General features: G+C 35.8%; 3 protein-coding genes and 1 long non-coding RNA gene across 4 annotated transcripts; 3 read left to right on the top strand and 1 right to left on the bottom strand.

Annotated features, from left to right (window-relative positions):
- Window positions 1–352: 352 nt before the first annotated feature.
- On the top strand, window positions 353–2,718 carry LOC130501343 (uncharacterized). Its single transcript, XM_056996244.1, has 4 exons — window positions 353–478; window positions 554–653; window positions 756–1,145; window positions 1,210–2,718. Exons 2-4 carry the CDS (start codon window positions 561–563, stop codon window positions 1,504–1,506), a joined length of 780 nt encoding a protein of 259 aa, XP_056852224.1. The 5' UTR covers window positions 353–478; window positions 554–560; the 3' UTR covers window positions 1,507–2,718.
- Window positions 2,719–6,214: 3,496 nt separating this feature from the next.
- Window positions 6,215–7,078, top strand: LOC108847634 (protein COLD-REGULATED 15B, chloroplastic). Its single transcript, XM_018620935.2, has 2 exons — window positions 6,215–6,489; window positions 6,781–7,078. The coding sequence occupies exons 1-2, from the start codon at window positions 6,299–6,301 to the stop codon at window positions 6,995–6,997; spliced, it is 408 nt and encodes a 135-aa protein (XP_018476437.1). The 5' UTR covers window positions 6,215–6,298; the 3' UTR covers window positions 6,998–7,078.
- A 3,928-nt stretch (window positions 7,079–11,006) lies between these two features.
- On the top strand, window positions 11,007–12,413 carry LOC130501346 (protein COLD-REGULATED 15B, chloroplastic-like). The gene is made up of 2 exons (XM_056996249.1): window positions 11,007–11,331; window positions 12,074–12,413. Exons 1-2 carry the CDS (start codon window positions 11,135–11,137, stop codon window positions 12,261–12,263), a joined length of 387 nt encoding a protein of 128 aa, XP_056852229.1. The 5' UTR covers window positions 11,007–11,134; the 3' UTR covers window positions 12,264–12,413.
- A 1,126-nt stretch (window positions 12,414–13,539) lies between these two features.
- LOC108847636 (uncharacterized) lies at window positions 13,540–14,617 on the bottom strand. Its single transcript, XR_001948975.2, has 2 exons — window positions 14,487–14,617; window positions 13,540–14,406 (listed from the first exon to the last, which is right to left on the bottom strand). It is a non-coding gene; the product is annotated as an uncharacterized LOC108847636 (long non-coding RNA).
- Between the last annotated feature and the right edge of the window lie 535 nt (window positions 14,618–15,152).

Below are 15,152 nucleotides of genomic sequence, written 5' to 3'. Positions count from 1 at the left end.
TTGAAAATCTGAAGACTAACATAGCCGTGATTCAGTGCAACCTTGAGAAGATATTTCCTCCCTCATTTTTTGATGTTATGGAGCATCTTGTTATTCACCTGGCAAGAGAATTGGAACTTGGTGGTCCTGTGCAGTATAGATGGATGTATCTGTATGAGCGGTATATGTTTCATTTGAAGAAGATGGTGAAAAATCTAAGTAGGGTGGAAGGTTCTATAGTCGCACAGATGATCAATGAAGAAATTTCAAACTTTGCTGAGTACTACTTTCCAGCAGAAGTTCAGACCAAAAACAGAAGACCTGCACGGCATGATGATAGAGGCGAACGGGCAACATACCATGTTACGGTTCCTGACATTTTCACAGATGTTGGACGACTTAGCGGAAAATCAAAGGACCGTCGACTTACTGAGCAGGAGCGCAGTCATTTGCAAACATATTTGCTCACCAACTGCGAAGATGTTCTTCAATATGAGAGGTAAGTTTATTATCTTACAAAATTTTAACAAATTAACATTTATATCTTAATTAATTACATTTTTTGTCTTCACAGGATTTTCATGGCAGAAAAGCGGTTCGAATATAGATACGCTACAGAGGCAGAACTAGAAGAAATGAAGCAAAAAGAATTTGCTGGATGGATGTTTACTTATGTGAGTGCCTTAAACAAATTAAAAAATCATTTATCACATATTTATAGAAATTTAAAAAATATTTATCACATATTTATACTCATATATATGTGCTATTAATAGGTGTCTGCTGGTTTGGCCAGAGGTGAAACATTTGACGATTGGATACGCGAGATGGTGGTTGGACCAAACTATGTTGTGAAGTCATATCCGAGATTTTGTACTCGAGGATATGCATTCACAACTGAAAAGACGAAACGTTCGCGTACGACCTATGATGCTGGCGTTTGTTCTGCATCGGGAGATGATGTATACTACGGACACATACATGAGATTTTGGAAATCAAGTATTTAGGCCTGCTTGGATTGCGCTGTACTGTTTTCTATTGTGATTGGCACGACATCACTCCAGATCGAGGTGTGAGAACAGATGCATTTGGTGTTACATCAGTTAATTCGAGACGAAAGCTGCAATATTATGATCCTTTCATTCTTGCTTCTCAGGCCGATCAGGTAAGTTATTGGTCATCATGTGTAATAATTTAAACTTGTACTAAAAAATTTTAAAATGTTACAGGTTTGTTATATCAAGTACCCCCGGATAAGGAACAGAGATGATCCATGGGTTACTGTTACCAGACTCAACCCGAGAGGCCGAGTTCAGGGGAGTTCTGAGCTGGAAGACCCACTACAACCAATCACATCCAGTAACTTAAGTGCAGAAGAAGACGTAGCAGGAGTTGGCCTTGTAGTAGATTTCACCGACTTCGCAGAGGAAGCCGTCGTTCACGCACAGGATGAACCAGTTATTGGAGAGTTTCACCAAGATCCAGATTCAGATTCATCTGCTGATGATGAGTCGGAATCAGAGTAGTTTTTTTTTTTTTTTTTTTTTTACTAATTTCGAGGAAATTTCGAGGGAAGTTAGGGTTTCCTCGAAATTTCCTCGGAATTACCCTTAACGGTTTAGGGGTTTGATAAAAATTACCTAGATCCTCGAAATTTCCTCGAAATATTCCGAGGAAATTTCGACGACAAAGATAATTTTAGGAGTTTGATTTAAAACACCTTTTTTCGTCGAAATACCCTCGAAATTTTTTGGTGTTCCTCGAAATTCCGTCGAAATATTTCGAGGGAATTTCGAGGACCTAGCCAATTTTTTGGTGTTCCTCGAAATTCCGTCGAAATATTTCGACGGAATTTCGAGGAACAGGGGGTTTTAAACCGAAAACAACGTTTTGCGGATTGAATAACACGTATATAACCTTCATTAAGTGTCTTAGCCAGATTATAAAGTCCAACTTTAGGGTTTTAACCCGAAAACAATGTTTTGCGGATTGAGACGAAAACCACACAACATAAGATAAACACTTATACGTTTTAATAAACGTTAAAGGAAATACTTACAATAATTTTTGTAATTGTGTTATTTCATTATTTATGATCATCTATACAAAGAAACCTCATTATTATGAATTACATTCGTATAAGAAATGACATAGGGAAAAAAATCGATGTTTTCAAAACCCCAAACCCTATTTCCTCGAAATTTCCTCACAATATTGTGAGGAAATTTCGAGGAATGGTTTCCTCGGACTGTTTTTCATTAACCAGGAAACCCTAGCCGCGAACAAGAGAATTTCGAGGAAATTTCGACGACCATGTTAAAAAATTTCGAGGAAATTTCGACGGACCCTGTCCGTCGGACCCCTCATAAATTAGGTTTTCATTCTTTTCTTCCCCATTTCTCTCCTTCTCGATTTTCCTCTCTTCCTCACCGCCTCCTTCTCCTCTCCTCTCTCTTCCTCGCGGCTCCTCTCCTTCTCCTCTCCTCTTCCTCGACGGATCTCCTCTCCTCTCCTCTCCTCTCCTCTCTTCCTCTCGGCCTCTTTCCTCTCCTCTCTTCCTCTCCTCTCTTCCCATGTAAGTTCATATCTCTTCTCTTCCTCTCTTATAGATCTCGAAACTTAGATTGTTAGATAGAAAATTCTAGGATTGAATGGAATATTTAGGATTTGCATGTTTGGATTGTTGTTTGGATTGTTGGTATATTTTTTTTTTTGATTTATTTTGTGTTTTTGATTTTTTTAAAACGTTTTTTTGATTTTTTTAAAACGTTTTTTTGATTTTAAAACTATTTTTTGAATTTTTAAAACGTTTTTTTGATTTTTAAAACGTTTTTTTGATTTTTAAAACGTTTTTTGGATTTTAAAACTATTTTTTGAATTTTTAAAACGTTTTTTTGATTTTTAAAACGTTTTTTTATTTTTAAAACGTTTTTTGATTTTTAAAACTATTTTATATATTAAAACTATTTTATATATTAAACTATTTTTTATTTATTAAACTATTTTTAATATATTAAAACTATTTTTAATATATTAAAACTATTTTTTGTAATTATTAAACTATTTTTAATATTTAAAACTATTTTATATATTAAATCTATTTTTAATATATCAAAACTATTTTTTGTAATTATTAAACAATTTTGATATATTAACAAATTAAATAAATAATTGTATATATTAAATAAAATTTATTTATATAAAGGTCTCAAGAGGAACATACCCCCTCTCGACAGCGTCGTGGTCGTGGTGGTTCGGGGAGCGGCTCCATTGCGGGTTCCGCATCGCCGTACAGCTCCTACCAGACATCTCCTTCTCCATTTCCCTCTCATTCTCCTCCCGCTCCCGGTGTGGCACCCACTCCTGCTCCTTCTCATGCTCCTGCTCATCCGGCACTTCTGAGAGTTGCGGAGTTTGTTCGACAGCCGGGTCGTGACCATCTTCCATATCTCACTCAGTATCCACGTGGACAGGGTCAGACATGGTAATTAAATCTATTTTTTTTTTCATTAAAATTTGATTCATTTAAAATATTTAATTCTAAAATAATTAATTCTTTTTATTAGGTTTGACCGATCCGGGAACGGGATCAGCGGATGGATCAACAGTATGATGTACTCGTCCCTCGACAATGGACATCCGACTTTCACCGACTTCCCTCTCGAGAAGCAGCATATGTGGTTTCAACAGTTTGCGGTAAGTTTTCTATTTTTTACTTATTTTTTACTTATTTTTTTCATCTTTAATATTAATTTTCTACTAATTGTGTTTTATTTTCAGCAACAATTCAACTGGAATGCCGATGATACGTTGTTTATCTATTACCACTTCGTCCATAAAGTTATGGACAACTATGGGAAGCAGATGCACTCGTGGAAGAAGAAGTGGGAAATAAACAAGGTTCGTTTTTATTTATGATACAATTTTTTTATTTTTTAAAATATTTTTTTATTTATTTAACAATTTTTTTTTAAAGGTTCCAAAGGGGATGGACCCGACGGTCTGGCGGGAGTTGAGTGAGCATTGGAGTAAGAACGAAGTCAGAGCAACTTCTTCCACCAACTCCACCAACCGCAAGAGCGACCGTAAGGGGAAGGGCATGTACGTCCATAACTTGGGTGCTCAGTCTTTAGCCAGTCTGGGAGATCGCTTGGTAAGCTTGTCGGTTTTTTATTATATTATTTAAGATTCTAATATTTTTTGTGCATTTCTTTTAATTACTAATGTTTGTTTAATTTATGTTTTTCCAAGGCGCAAGAAAATGAGGGGGAGCCGGTTGATCATCTCCGCCTAATAAAGACGGCGTATACCAACAAGAAGACCGGCGAGATTGATGATGGTGTTGTGAGGGATGTGGTCACCCTTATCGACAGTCAGATGGAACAGGAAGTGTCTCAGCTTCAAACCGAGGATGACGATTCCACGGGATCGACCGGCTTGCCTCGGGTTCGGATCAACCAAATCGTTGAAGCGGTAAGTTCATTTTTTAAAGTTCAATCCTTTTTATATTATTTAAATTTTATATTATTTAAATTTACACTTTCTTTTTCAGTCGGTTCCAAAGAAGAAGGGCCGTTTGTTCGGTTTGGCTCGTCGGTCTCCCTCGGTTCCGTCTGCTTCTGCACCACCACCGTCCTATGTTGATCAAGAAGTCCTTCTGAGCCAGATGAGGGACAAGGATGCTCGCATATCTGCGCTGGAGTCCATGGTGGCGAGTCAAGAGGCGGGCTGGGAGGCACAGAGGAAGCTGAACGAGCAAATGATGGCGATGATGAGGAGCATGAACCCGAACGCCAACGTCGACTTCCCGAACATGCCAGACCCGGACTTCCAAACCCCGTAGTTTAATTTATTTCAAAAACTCTAAATGTTTTCTTTTCGTTTGTATGACTTTGAATTTTAAATAATATGTTTTTAATTTAAATTTTAATTTTATATTTACGAATTTAAAATTTAAAATATTATTTTTTAAAAAAAAATTTTTTTAAAAAATTTAATTTTCGGAATATTCCGAGGAACAGATGTCCTCGGTATATACCGAGGGAAGCGTTCCTCGGTATATTCCGAGGGAGGGTTCCTCGAAAATTTTCGAGGAAAGCAGCCCTCGAAAATTTTCGAGGAACCTGTCCCTCGGAAAATTTCGACGAACAGCTTTCCTCGAAAATTTTCGAGGAACACCTTTCGTCGGAATTTTCCGAGGGACAGGTTCCTCGAAAATTTTCGTAGGTCATTCCCTCGGTATAATCCTCGGTATATACCGAGGGAATTGTTCCTCAATATATTCCGAGGACCTCTTCGACGAAGGTCAGTCCTCTAAATTTCCTCGGAAATATGTTTCCTCGAAATTCCGTCACAAAATTTCGAGGAAATTTCGACGGAAAATGAAATTTCGACGAGTTTTTTTCGAGGGACATTTTCCTCGGTATTTCGTCGGAATACGCGTATTCCGACGAAATACCGAGGAAAAAACCCTCGATATCGGCGTGTTTTCTTGTAGTGACATATTTAATTAATTTCTGATATTTTCAGATTCTAGTTCAGATTTCGGTTTGGTTCAGGTTATAACCAATCTCCAAAGTACTAAGATCATAAGTCCCATTCGGATATTTTGTATAGTAGTTTAGATTCGGTTTCGGTTTTTTCGTTCGGGTTTAGGTAGGTACTGCGAGTTGAGGTAAGAATGTCAAACCTAAAATGAGATGAAAACATATTTTCCTTTTTTTTTGAAAGATAAAAAATATATCTTTTTAGTTGATTGGTGAAAGATAGAGTAACTCAGCAAAGTTTACTTTTACTATAATATTTAACGCCAATAATTTATCCAATCACAGTCTTAGTGTTTAATTTTGAAAAAAAAAAGAAAACAGAAACGTTGACCTCTAAAACTTGTGTTGCCAAAATGCTCACATGTGGCTTAAAACACTGGGCCTTGTGCTATCTAATATTTTTTCCTATGTTAATTGATGATTTTAAAAATTGGATCCTTTAATTAAACGAATGTTAAAATTTAAGACCCTAAAACAGTGAAGAAATTTTAATGAAAAATGGGGACCTTGTGCATTTGCACGGCACCAACCCAGAGCCGGCACTGTGTATAACCACAAGTTTTGTTGGCCGACTTGTTTTTTTTCTCTTTCTTTTCAGTAGTTAAAAGAAAATAACATCAATGCATTAAAAATATCTTAGGATGCCACACGTATAATTTGGATTGTAGTTGACTACTATCTATAAAAACGATGATACTATTCGAGAAGAGATTATACTCATCTCACTCTTGTTCCTCTTTAAACCCCTCCTTTGATTTCTTTTGCTCTCTTCATGGCGATGTCATTCTCCGGAGCTGTTCTCAGTGGGATTTGTTCTTCTTTCCCCAGCGGAGCAGCCAAGCAGAGCGGCGTTGGCGCCGTCGGTTTTGGCCGGAAAACTGAGCTCGTCGTCGTCTCTCAGCGCAAGAAGTCGTTGATCTACGCAGGTGACGGTAACATTCTCGATGACGTCAACGAGGCCACGTAAGTCTATGCTTTTTCTTTTAACATCTTGTCTCGTGAGCCTCTATATTCGCCCAAAAACTCTCACACACATATATATTAGAAATGGTTAATATTACTAACGATGATATTATAATATCGTTCAAGATATAGAGGTTCATAAACCATAGTGTATAAGTGATCTCTCTTTTGTTTTTTTATAGTTTACATATTGCCTCAAATATTTGAGAATTAAGTAAGATAATTCCATGTTGGCCATTGTAGATATCCGTTTTGTCAATAATGAATCTGAATATACATATACATAAACAGAAAGGGAGCTTCGGATTACGTGACGGAGAAGACAAAGGAAGCGTTAAAAGATGGAGAGAAAGCAAAAGACTACGTTGTTGAGAAGAACGTTGAAGCCAAAGACACTGCAGTGGATGGAGCTCAGAAAGCTTTGGATTATGTGAAGGCAAAAGGAAATGAAGCAGCTGAGTTTGTAGAGGGTAAAGCAGGAGAGGCTAAGGACGCCACAAAGGCATGATGATTCAAACCACTTAACTAGTAGATATATGTATCGATCCTTCATGTCTCATGTTGATACAATAAGATCAGTTTGTTTTTACTTCTATTCTAAAATCACGGCCTCCAAACCGACCACCACCCTGCCGGTTCTTACCACCACCAAAAAAAGGAACGAGATGCATATCGTGTGAGCCATTTCAGGGACTTCCTGGTTAGCTTCTTGCATCATCAGCTCAGCGAGCGGTCTTGCCATGCAAGTGTTGCCATCGTTGAAGAAGGCAGTTGCAAGTCCCGATTTGCCAGAGGTCATCAATGTCATCTGGTAGATCTAAGTTCACAACATGTGCCACGTGGGGAATGTCGAGACCACGAGCTGCTACGTCAATCGGTGTTCTTCCGCTCTTGAAGGACTTCAGTGCCACTTCTCTTTCCTTCAAAATGCATATATAACAACATAACTTAGTAAATCTAGCCAACAGAAAACAAACTACAGGTTGAAAATGATGACATATAAGAGTTCAAGTTCAGTAGCTTCCTACCCGCTGTGTACATTCATCAGAAGTATGACACAAGACCAAGTTAAAACCCTGAAAACAAAAAAGAGGAGTATCATTTTTTACCTTGCCTTAAACGCCATTCTCTCTCTGAGCGTGAAGCAGATCCATGGAATGACTGTTCTTGTCAGAATCAAGGACGAACTCAACCCTTTGGACAATTTTTTTTTTTTGGTTGCAGCTTTAACATTTACATACGGCCTTTAAAATCACCAATCATACTTTATATTAGTTTTTAAAACTACAGCAAAAAAAATAACAATCTTATTTTCTAAAACCTCATTTTTAAACCGTAGGAAATTTTCAAATTACATCCTTAAAGTTAAATCAAAAATCTTACGGCCCAAATGCTCAAAAAACTATCTTATGCTTATTTGAGTATCATATTCTTGTTACATGTGGTTCAAGTTTTGTGTTTTCATTTGTTTTGAGGGAGGTGAGGAAGAGGAGCGGTCAGGGTTTATCAGAGAACCAAGAAGAGGTTTTGGAGAAGAAAGAGCGAGTGGTAAAGATGTATTCGGGTATGGAGCAAATTAAAAGGAATCCTCGGAGAACCGAGGAGAAAGGAAGGAACAAGAGATATCTTCGAGAAGAAGGGGTTGGCGACTGGCGAGGGAGGTATTCTTGGGGCAATTGGCCAACTATAGTTGAGATTGCAAAAACGACGATGAACTTAGTTATTGGTGATGCTCCTGGAAGGTAGGAGTGTCCCTGTTAGTATGGGGGCCATAGACAATAAAAAATTTGGGGGCCATAGCAGTGGCGGAGCCATGTGGTTGTGAGGGGGGTCAGTTGATCCACATGCCTTCTACAAATAAATGAGTACAGTTGATATTGGTTGGAACATTTGGTAAAATCCTTTAGTTTGATCCCATGACACCAATCCGAACCCTTACTTTTGACCCATCTTAATTTTTTTTCAGTAATATTACATATCTATTTTAATAACTGATCCCTATGAAAGATGACGCTGGTTCCGCCACTGAGTCATAGACAATAAAAAAATTGGGAGCCTGTTTAACTATAGATCTATTTAATTTTTAATATTTTTACTAATTTTGTTTTGTTTTTTATTGACATAATAATAGTAATTAAACTGGCTTTTAGTTCAATTGATATTATTATTTTCTTTTTATTATACATAACAGTGAAATAAAAAAATTATAAAAACTTATTATATTTTTTTAGAAATGGGAACTTTTAAAAAAATGCGGGTCCTAGGCCCTTGTTTCAACTTGCTGTGCCAAGGCACATCCCTGCTGGAAGGACACATGCATGAGCATGGAATTACTGATTATATGGGACACGAACGCACCAACATCGTTGAAAAACTAAAAGATGAATCTTTTTTGGTTTAAAAGATTTTTGTATGTAAATAACATGCAGCTGAGTTTCAGAAGATTCTCTAGTAAATAAAAGTTTTCTGGTTCTCTAGTATTGGTTGGTGGATCAATATAATCGACGATGATGAAGATGTACAAATTTTCCTAATTATTTGGTAATGGAGATTCTCTCTAGGATGATTTACATCTTCGAAACTGCTTGCAACCGTGGAAATCAGCAGCAGCAAAGCATGCTATGGTTATTGTTGTGAACAGCCGTCTCTAGGTTAGAAGAAGAATAGAGAAGAAAACGTATTGAGGCAAATACCCGTTTAGGGTTTCTTATTAATGATGTGATAATAATTTACAAACCCTTAGACCCATATTTATACAGCCTCAAAAAAACCCGATTTCCTTTTCCCAATAGAAATAGTAACTTTCCTAAACCGAAAAGGCATACCGTACCGCGGGGGCCTGCGGCCCCCGCACCCCCAGAAGTCAACCTTGATAACGAGTGCTGGGCATTTTACTGGTACAACAGAGATTTAAGACACACAGATGCAATAGTTATCATGTTGAAATCTTGGATGTTATGGTTATCATGTTGAAATGAAACATCAAACTTCTAGGAATTGTTGATACATCTACCTAGGTTACAAGTAAACTTATTAGCATAAAGGAAAAAAAATGTTTTTATTGGGATGGCTTGTTATTATGCACAACCACAAACATGATACTCAAAGGCAGCATATTTGTGCTTAAAACTTGTGGTAGAACCCATGTATGGAGATGGGGTGGTGGACCAAGATGAAAATGAAACACTTAGAGACTTGCAGTGTATATAATATGTGCCACATACATATTTTGCTTTTTTACATACTATCGTAACAGAAAATACAAAAGTTCGAGGATAATTTGTATGGTACTAGTTGCCAAAATGGATTGGAAACCTTTATTATAAAGTATATAAATAATTTTTATTATTAGTGTTATCAAAAATATATTTTCAATATTTAATATTTAATCTTTTAGAAAAACGTTAATTTATATTTTTGCCAAAGAGACATCAACTTTGACAATAAAATTATGAAATATAATTCAAACTCTATGAATAGTTACAAAACTGACATAAATATTCTTTATAAATTTTAATAAATAATTATTAAAATAATGATATGTTAACTAACTATTTTAGTATATAATGAAAATTATTTAAATTTTCATTTGAAGAAAATAATAAAAATTATTTTTATTTATTCAATATTTTTTTATAAAAAAAATCTAGTTAGTGTATTCAAAAAGTTAAATAATTTATTTGGGCCAAAAAATTATTAACTTTAAAAGTCATTTTAGGCCTACTGTTAGTCAACTATAACTGTTGACTAACGATATGACTAAAATGATATAGTCAATTGAAGTTTATGACTAAAATGGCTTGTCAACTTTTGATGGTCCAAGTCAAAGTTCATTTTTATTAAACCAAATTTGAAAGTTCGTAATTTAAACGACAATTTTCCTTTTAAAATATGGTTTGTAGATTTTATTTAAGCTATTAGATCATGTCTATTTGGAAGTTCGCATTGGATATCTTACCACAAAATAAAATAATTAAATATTTAAAAGTGAGAAAAAAATATGAATAGAGATTCATGAGATTTATCCCATGAAATACCATCAAAAGATATATCAGTCTATAAGTGATTTAATTTCCTTTTAATTATTAAATTTTAACTATATAGTCAAATTATATAAAATTAATATATTATATTTTTATAACTATTTTGATTTTTCTTTTGCAGTGGGTGTCCTCATAGATTCCCTTTAGGCTTGGCATCATATAAGTTTGTTTTTGTTTCATGCTTTTGGTAGATTTAGGTTTGCAAACCTAAACTAATATGTTGGCCGACGTAAATTTTGTTTTTTATTACAATAACGGTACACGTGACTTAACGAGAACGACCACAACTCTTATTATTTCTTCAGTGTTTAATTTTGCAAAAATAAATAACAGAAATGCTAACATCTACAACTTGTGTTGCCAAAAATGTTGCCGAAAATGCTATAACATGTATATCACCACAACTTTTGATGGCCGACCTGTTTTTTTCCCCATCAGTAACTAACAGCAATACCTTAAAAAATATCTTACGATGCCACGTGATTTGGATTGTAGTTGACTACTATCTATAAAAACGATGATACTATTCGAGAAGAGATTATACTCATCATCTCACTCTTGTTCCTCTTTAAACTCCTCCTTTGATTTCTTTTGCTCTCTTCATGGCGATGTCATTCTCCGGAGCTGTTCTCAGTGGGATTTGTTCTTCTTTCCCCAGCGGAGCAGCACAGCAGAGCGGCGTTGGCGCCGTCGGTTTTGGCCGGAAAACTGAGCTCGTCGTCGTCGCTCAGCGCAAGAAGTCGTTGATCTACGCCGATAAAGGTGACGGGAACATTCTTGATGACCTCAACGAGGCCACGTAAGTCTATATTTTTTTCTTTAAACATCTTGTCTCGTGAATGAATCTATATATTCACTCTCATATATATAACATTACTAACCATCCATGATAGTGTTTTGATAAATAACACACTTTAGCCGGTTATGAAGACGGTCATTTAAACCATATAATATACGTAAACGATCTACTTTTATAAAAGAACTTTATTTAATTTATATGTTTTATTGGAATATATATTAGAGAAAATAACATATTTTTGAGTAGCTCCCTTTAAAATTTATTGCCTAAAAATCATTAAAAGAAAAGGAAATTCAAAATTAATGTTTCAGTTTATCATCGCAATTTTTTGTTCTAGAGGTAATTTGTATTTTTAGTCTACTTTAATATCATTCAAGATACAGAGATTCATAAACCATGAATCATGATATATACAATTATCTTTTTCTTTTCTTTTCAGTTTGCATATAACCTCGAATATTTGAGAGTTTGGTATGATAATTCCATGTTGGCCATTGTAGATATATGTTTAAGATCATTGGTCAAAGATGGATCTGAAAATATTTTAGAGAACTAGTCTTGTAATTCTATCACTGGAAATCTTTGTGTTTAGAAAAGATCTTATATTTTGATATGTTTTAATATCATTCAAGCTACAGAGGTTTACAAGCCCTTATATATAAACTGATCTTCCTTTTCATACTTTACATATTAGCCTTAAATTGTTGGTCAATAATGAAACTGGATGTATATACCTGAACAGAAAGAGAGCTTCGGATTATGTGACAGAGAAGACAAAGGAGGCGTTGAAAGATGGCGAGAAAGCAAAAGACTACGTTACTGAGAAGAACGTTGAAGCCAAAGACACTGCATTGGATGAAGCTCAGAAAGTTTTGGATTATGTGAAGGAAAAAGGAAACGAAGGAGAGGCTAAGGACACCACAAAGGCATGATGATTCAACCACTTAACTAGTATATATATATATATATATATATATATTATATGTATCAATCCTTCAGGTTTCATGTTAAATATTTTACAACACGATCATGGTTTGTCTATTTCACTATTTGAAATAAAAGATATGTTACTTAACTACTCATCATCATACTTTAAATCATTACCAGACCGTACGTTAGGTTAAATCTTATGATGTCTTCAAAGCATATTAATGAGAAACTGAATAAAAAAGAGCTTTTATGGATTTCAAAACTAAGTGAAGCTGCGCTGGTGAAAGGTTTAACACAAAAGAAAAAAGTCAGAGAGCAGAGAGAAAAAAAAAAGTCGAGAGTTTGCCGTGGTTTCAATATCTCCGGTGTCCGGCGCTCCGTCGTCGGCACCGTGGGAGTTTGCTTAGTTAGCTTGTGTCTTTAGTTATCTTGCAGGGTCTTCTTTGTGTCTTCTCAAAACGGTTTATCGATCTGGATTTGTCATTTATGGAGTTTCAGATCTAGATCTCAAAATTTTGTTGTTGATAGATCTGGATGTGGGGTTAGCTTTCTGTTTGTTTCCTGCGACTACTATGAAGATGGTGGATCTAGTCGTTGTCTGCAGTTAGTTCTCGTCTGTCTCTTTGTTTGGCCTGTGGTCCTTCTTATACTAGTTCTTCCTTCAGCTGCTCTCTCTTTCTTCTACCGTGTCTCTGTTCCGGTAAAGAAGGTTCGAGAGGGTTCAATGGAGCTCGATAACTGTTTCTTCTGTTTGAAGTTGAGAAGATGTCCCCACTAAGCTTTGTTGGGCTCAGAAATAGTTCTTGTTAGTCTTGTGCCAGCAACGGTGTTGTTTCAACTAGATGAAGATGTGGTCGTGGAGGTGTTTGTCCCGGGTGTTTCAGTTCGTTTGGTTCTAGGGTGCAGGGGTCAGTTTTGTGTGGATTCTGGCTTGGGTGTGATGCTAATTTGCGTGGTTCGGCTCTTCAGATTTTCATCGTGAATGGAGGTTCAGATGAGTTTCGGTCTTTCATGTCCTTTTCGTCGCTTGCTCTCTTGTCTTTCAAGTTATCCGGCTGTTTTAGGCTCTCGTACTTTTTTCTTTAGCCTTTGATCTTTAATGTTTGTGGGAGTAGAATTATGATCTTGCTTTTAGCCTTAGTTATCTTTAAATTTGTTGGTAGTCGCCTTTTGTTTGGGCTTAAGTTCCCCTTGTATGGGTTCTAGTTTCGGAAGTTTATTGTTGTTCCGGTGATGTATTCTATCCCGTTTCTAATATCAATCAGTTACGGAAAAAAAAAAAGTGAAGCTGCGCTATAACTTTATAAGAAACCAAGAACATGATCAAAACTTGGACACAAACACTGTGAAGCTTGGTGACTGTTACTTTTAGGACATCCCCTAAGAATAGCCCAAAGGATCAAATCACCTAACATTAGTTATGTATCCACCTCTTGAATGAAATCTCATATAGCTGTAAGGGGTAATACACACTCTTTCTCTTTGGGAATGTGGAAGAAAAATAATAATCAGAGGTATACCCAAAACGCTAGACTAGAAGCTTAGTCCCCAAGCACTTAAGAGTTTCTCCGCCATATACACCACTAGGAGCACCATAACCTCCTCCACCGCCATAGTAATTGCTAGCACCTCCTCCTCCTCTACTGCATGACCCTTCTTTTCTAAAGTCACCACCTCCAAACCGACCACCACACCGCCGGTTCTTACCACCACCAAAAGAGGAACGAGATGACATCTCTTGTCAGAATCAAGAACGAACTCCACCCTTTGGACAATTAAGTCTGTACTTGAACCTACTCTATCCACAGCCAAAAATATATAATTTGCTGAAGAAGTCAGCTGCCAGTCTCTGGATACGCTAATCTTCTCAAATTTGAAAATGAATTATGTAAACACAGAATCGTTGTACTACCAACCTGAATATCACTAGGAAAAGTAGCACAGAACAACAGTGTTTGTCTAACTATACGTGGAGGCATGTCCATCCGTTGGAAAAATCTTTCTAATTTGTGATTCAAAGCCCATATCCAGCCAGCATCCTGTAGGCCTCATCAAGAGCTAAATAATCTAATCATCTGCATAGAGACTCTAGCCCTCTCCAGCAAATCATTTAATCGACTAGGAGTAGCCGCGTGAAGGCTGGTTCTGGTTCAGCATAAAACAGAATCACGCAAACAGGTAAAGGAACAGAACTTGCAGCCTCAAAGAGAATCCAAAAACCCTACCTATATCCGTTCGAAATCGAGATACTTCTTGAGCAGAGATACAGAATCAATAGAGAGGAGATATTTTATTTGACTTTTCTTCTTCTTTTCTTCTTAAATTTTTTGTCAAAGCTTGCGTGCCGTTTTCATGAATCTTATTGTTACCGAGTTTTCTACGTGTCGGTTTGGTGGTTTTATACTAAAACTAGTATTATTACCCCGTGATAAGCACGGGTATAAATTTTGTTTGGTTTTAAATTATTGAAAAAATAAAAATTTTATGTTTTTAAATCAAAAATGAACTTATTTTAAACACAATTTTAACACCTAAAAATATCATATTTGCTATATTTAGTTTTATATGTATTTGTTTTGTAACTAATTCTTCTTGAAAATACTTTTTTTGAATTAATATAAAAAGATGAAACTAAACATGCATACAAAACAGTTAATAATATACTTGCAAACATCTGTAAGATTTTTTTGTCAAGCAAAAAATTTGTAAGGAAATGCTATGTTACATTAAGAAAACAGATTTGTTAAATAGTCAAACTATAACAAACAAACTTGTAAATACCTAAATTGCATCATTCATAGAATCATAGTTATTGATATTTTTTTCGCTTGATAGACTCACATCACATCATTATAGTTAGCCATGAGATTTGATTTCAAAGCTACAAAACA

Source organism: Raphanus sativus, unplaced genomic scaffold (assembly GCF_000801105.2).
Source record: "Raphanus sativus cultivar WK10039 unplaced genomic scaffold, ASM80110v3 Scaffold0169, whole genome shotgun sequence".
Classification (NCBI taxonomy): Eukaryota; Viridiplantae; Streptophyta; class Magnoliopsida; order Brassicales; family Brassicaceae; genus Raphanus; species Raphanus sativus.
The sequence above is the reverse complement of the archived record's forward strand: the minus strand, read 5'-3'. Positions and strand labels throughout refer to the sequence as shown.

Bases quoted from the DNA above. Each gene is read 5' to 3' on its own strand.
- LOC130501343 (XM_056996244.1), top strand. From the start codon at position 561: ATGGCAGAAAAGCGGTTCGAATATAGATACGCTACAGAGGCAGAACTA. The intron at 654-755 runs GTGAGTGCCTTA...TGCTATTAATAG, and splicing joins CTGGATGGATGTTTACTTAT to GTGTCTGCTGGTTTGGCCAG. The intron at 1,146-1,209 runs GTAAGTTATTGG...AAAATGTTACAG, and splicing joins TTGCTTCTCAGGCCGATCAG to GTTTGTTATATCAAGTACCC.
- LOC130501346 (XM_056996249.1), top strand. From the start codon at position 11,135: ATGGCGATGTCATTCTCCGGAGCTGTTCTCAGTGGGATTTGTTCTTCT. The intron at 11,332-12,073 runs GTAAGTCTATAT...ATACCTGAACAG, and splicing joins GATGACCTCAACGAGGCCAC to AAAGAGAGCTTCGGATTATG.
- LOC108847634 (XM_018620935.2), top strand. From the start codon at position 6,299: ATGGCGATGTCATTCTCCGGAGCTGTTCTCAGTGGGATTTGTTCTTCT. The intron at 6,490-6,780 runs GTAAGTCTATGC...ATACATAAACAG, and splicing joins GATGACGTCAACGAGGCCAC to AAAGGGAGCTTCGGATTACG.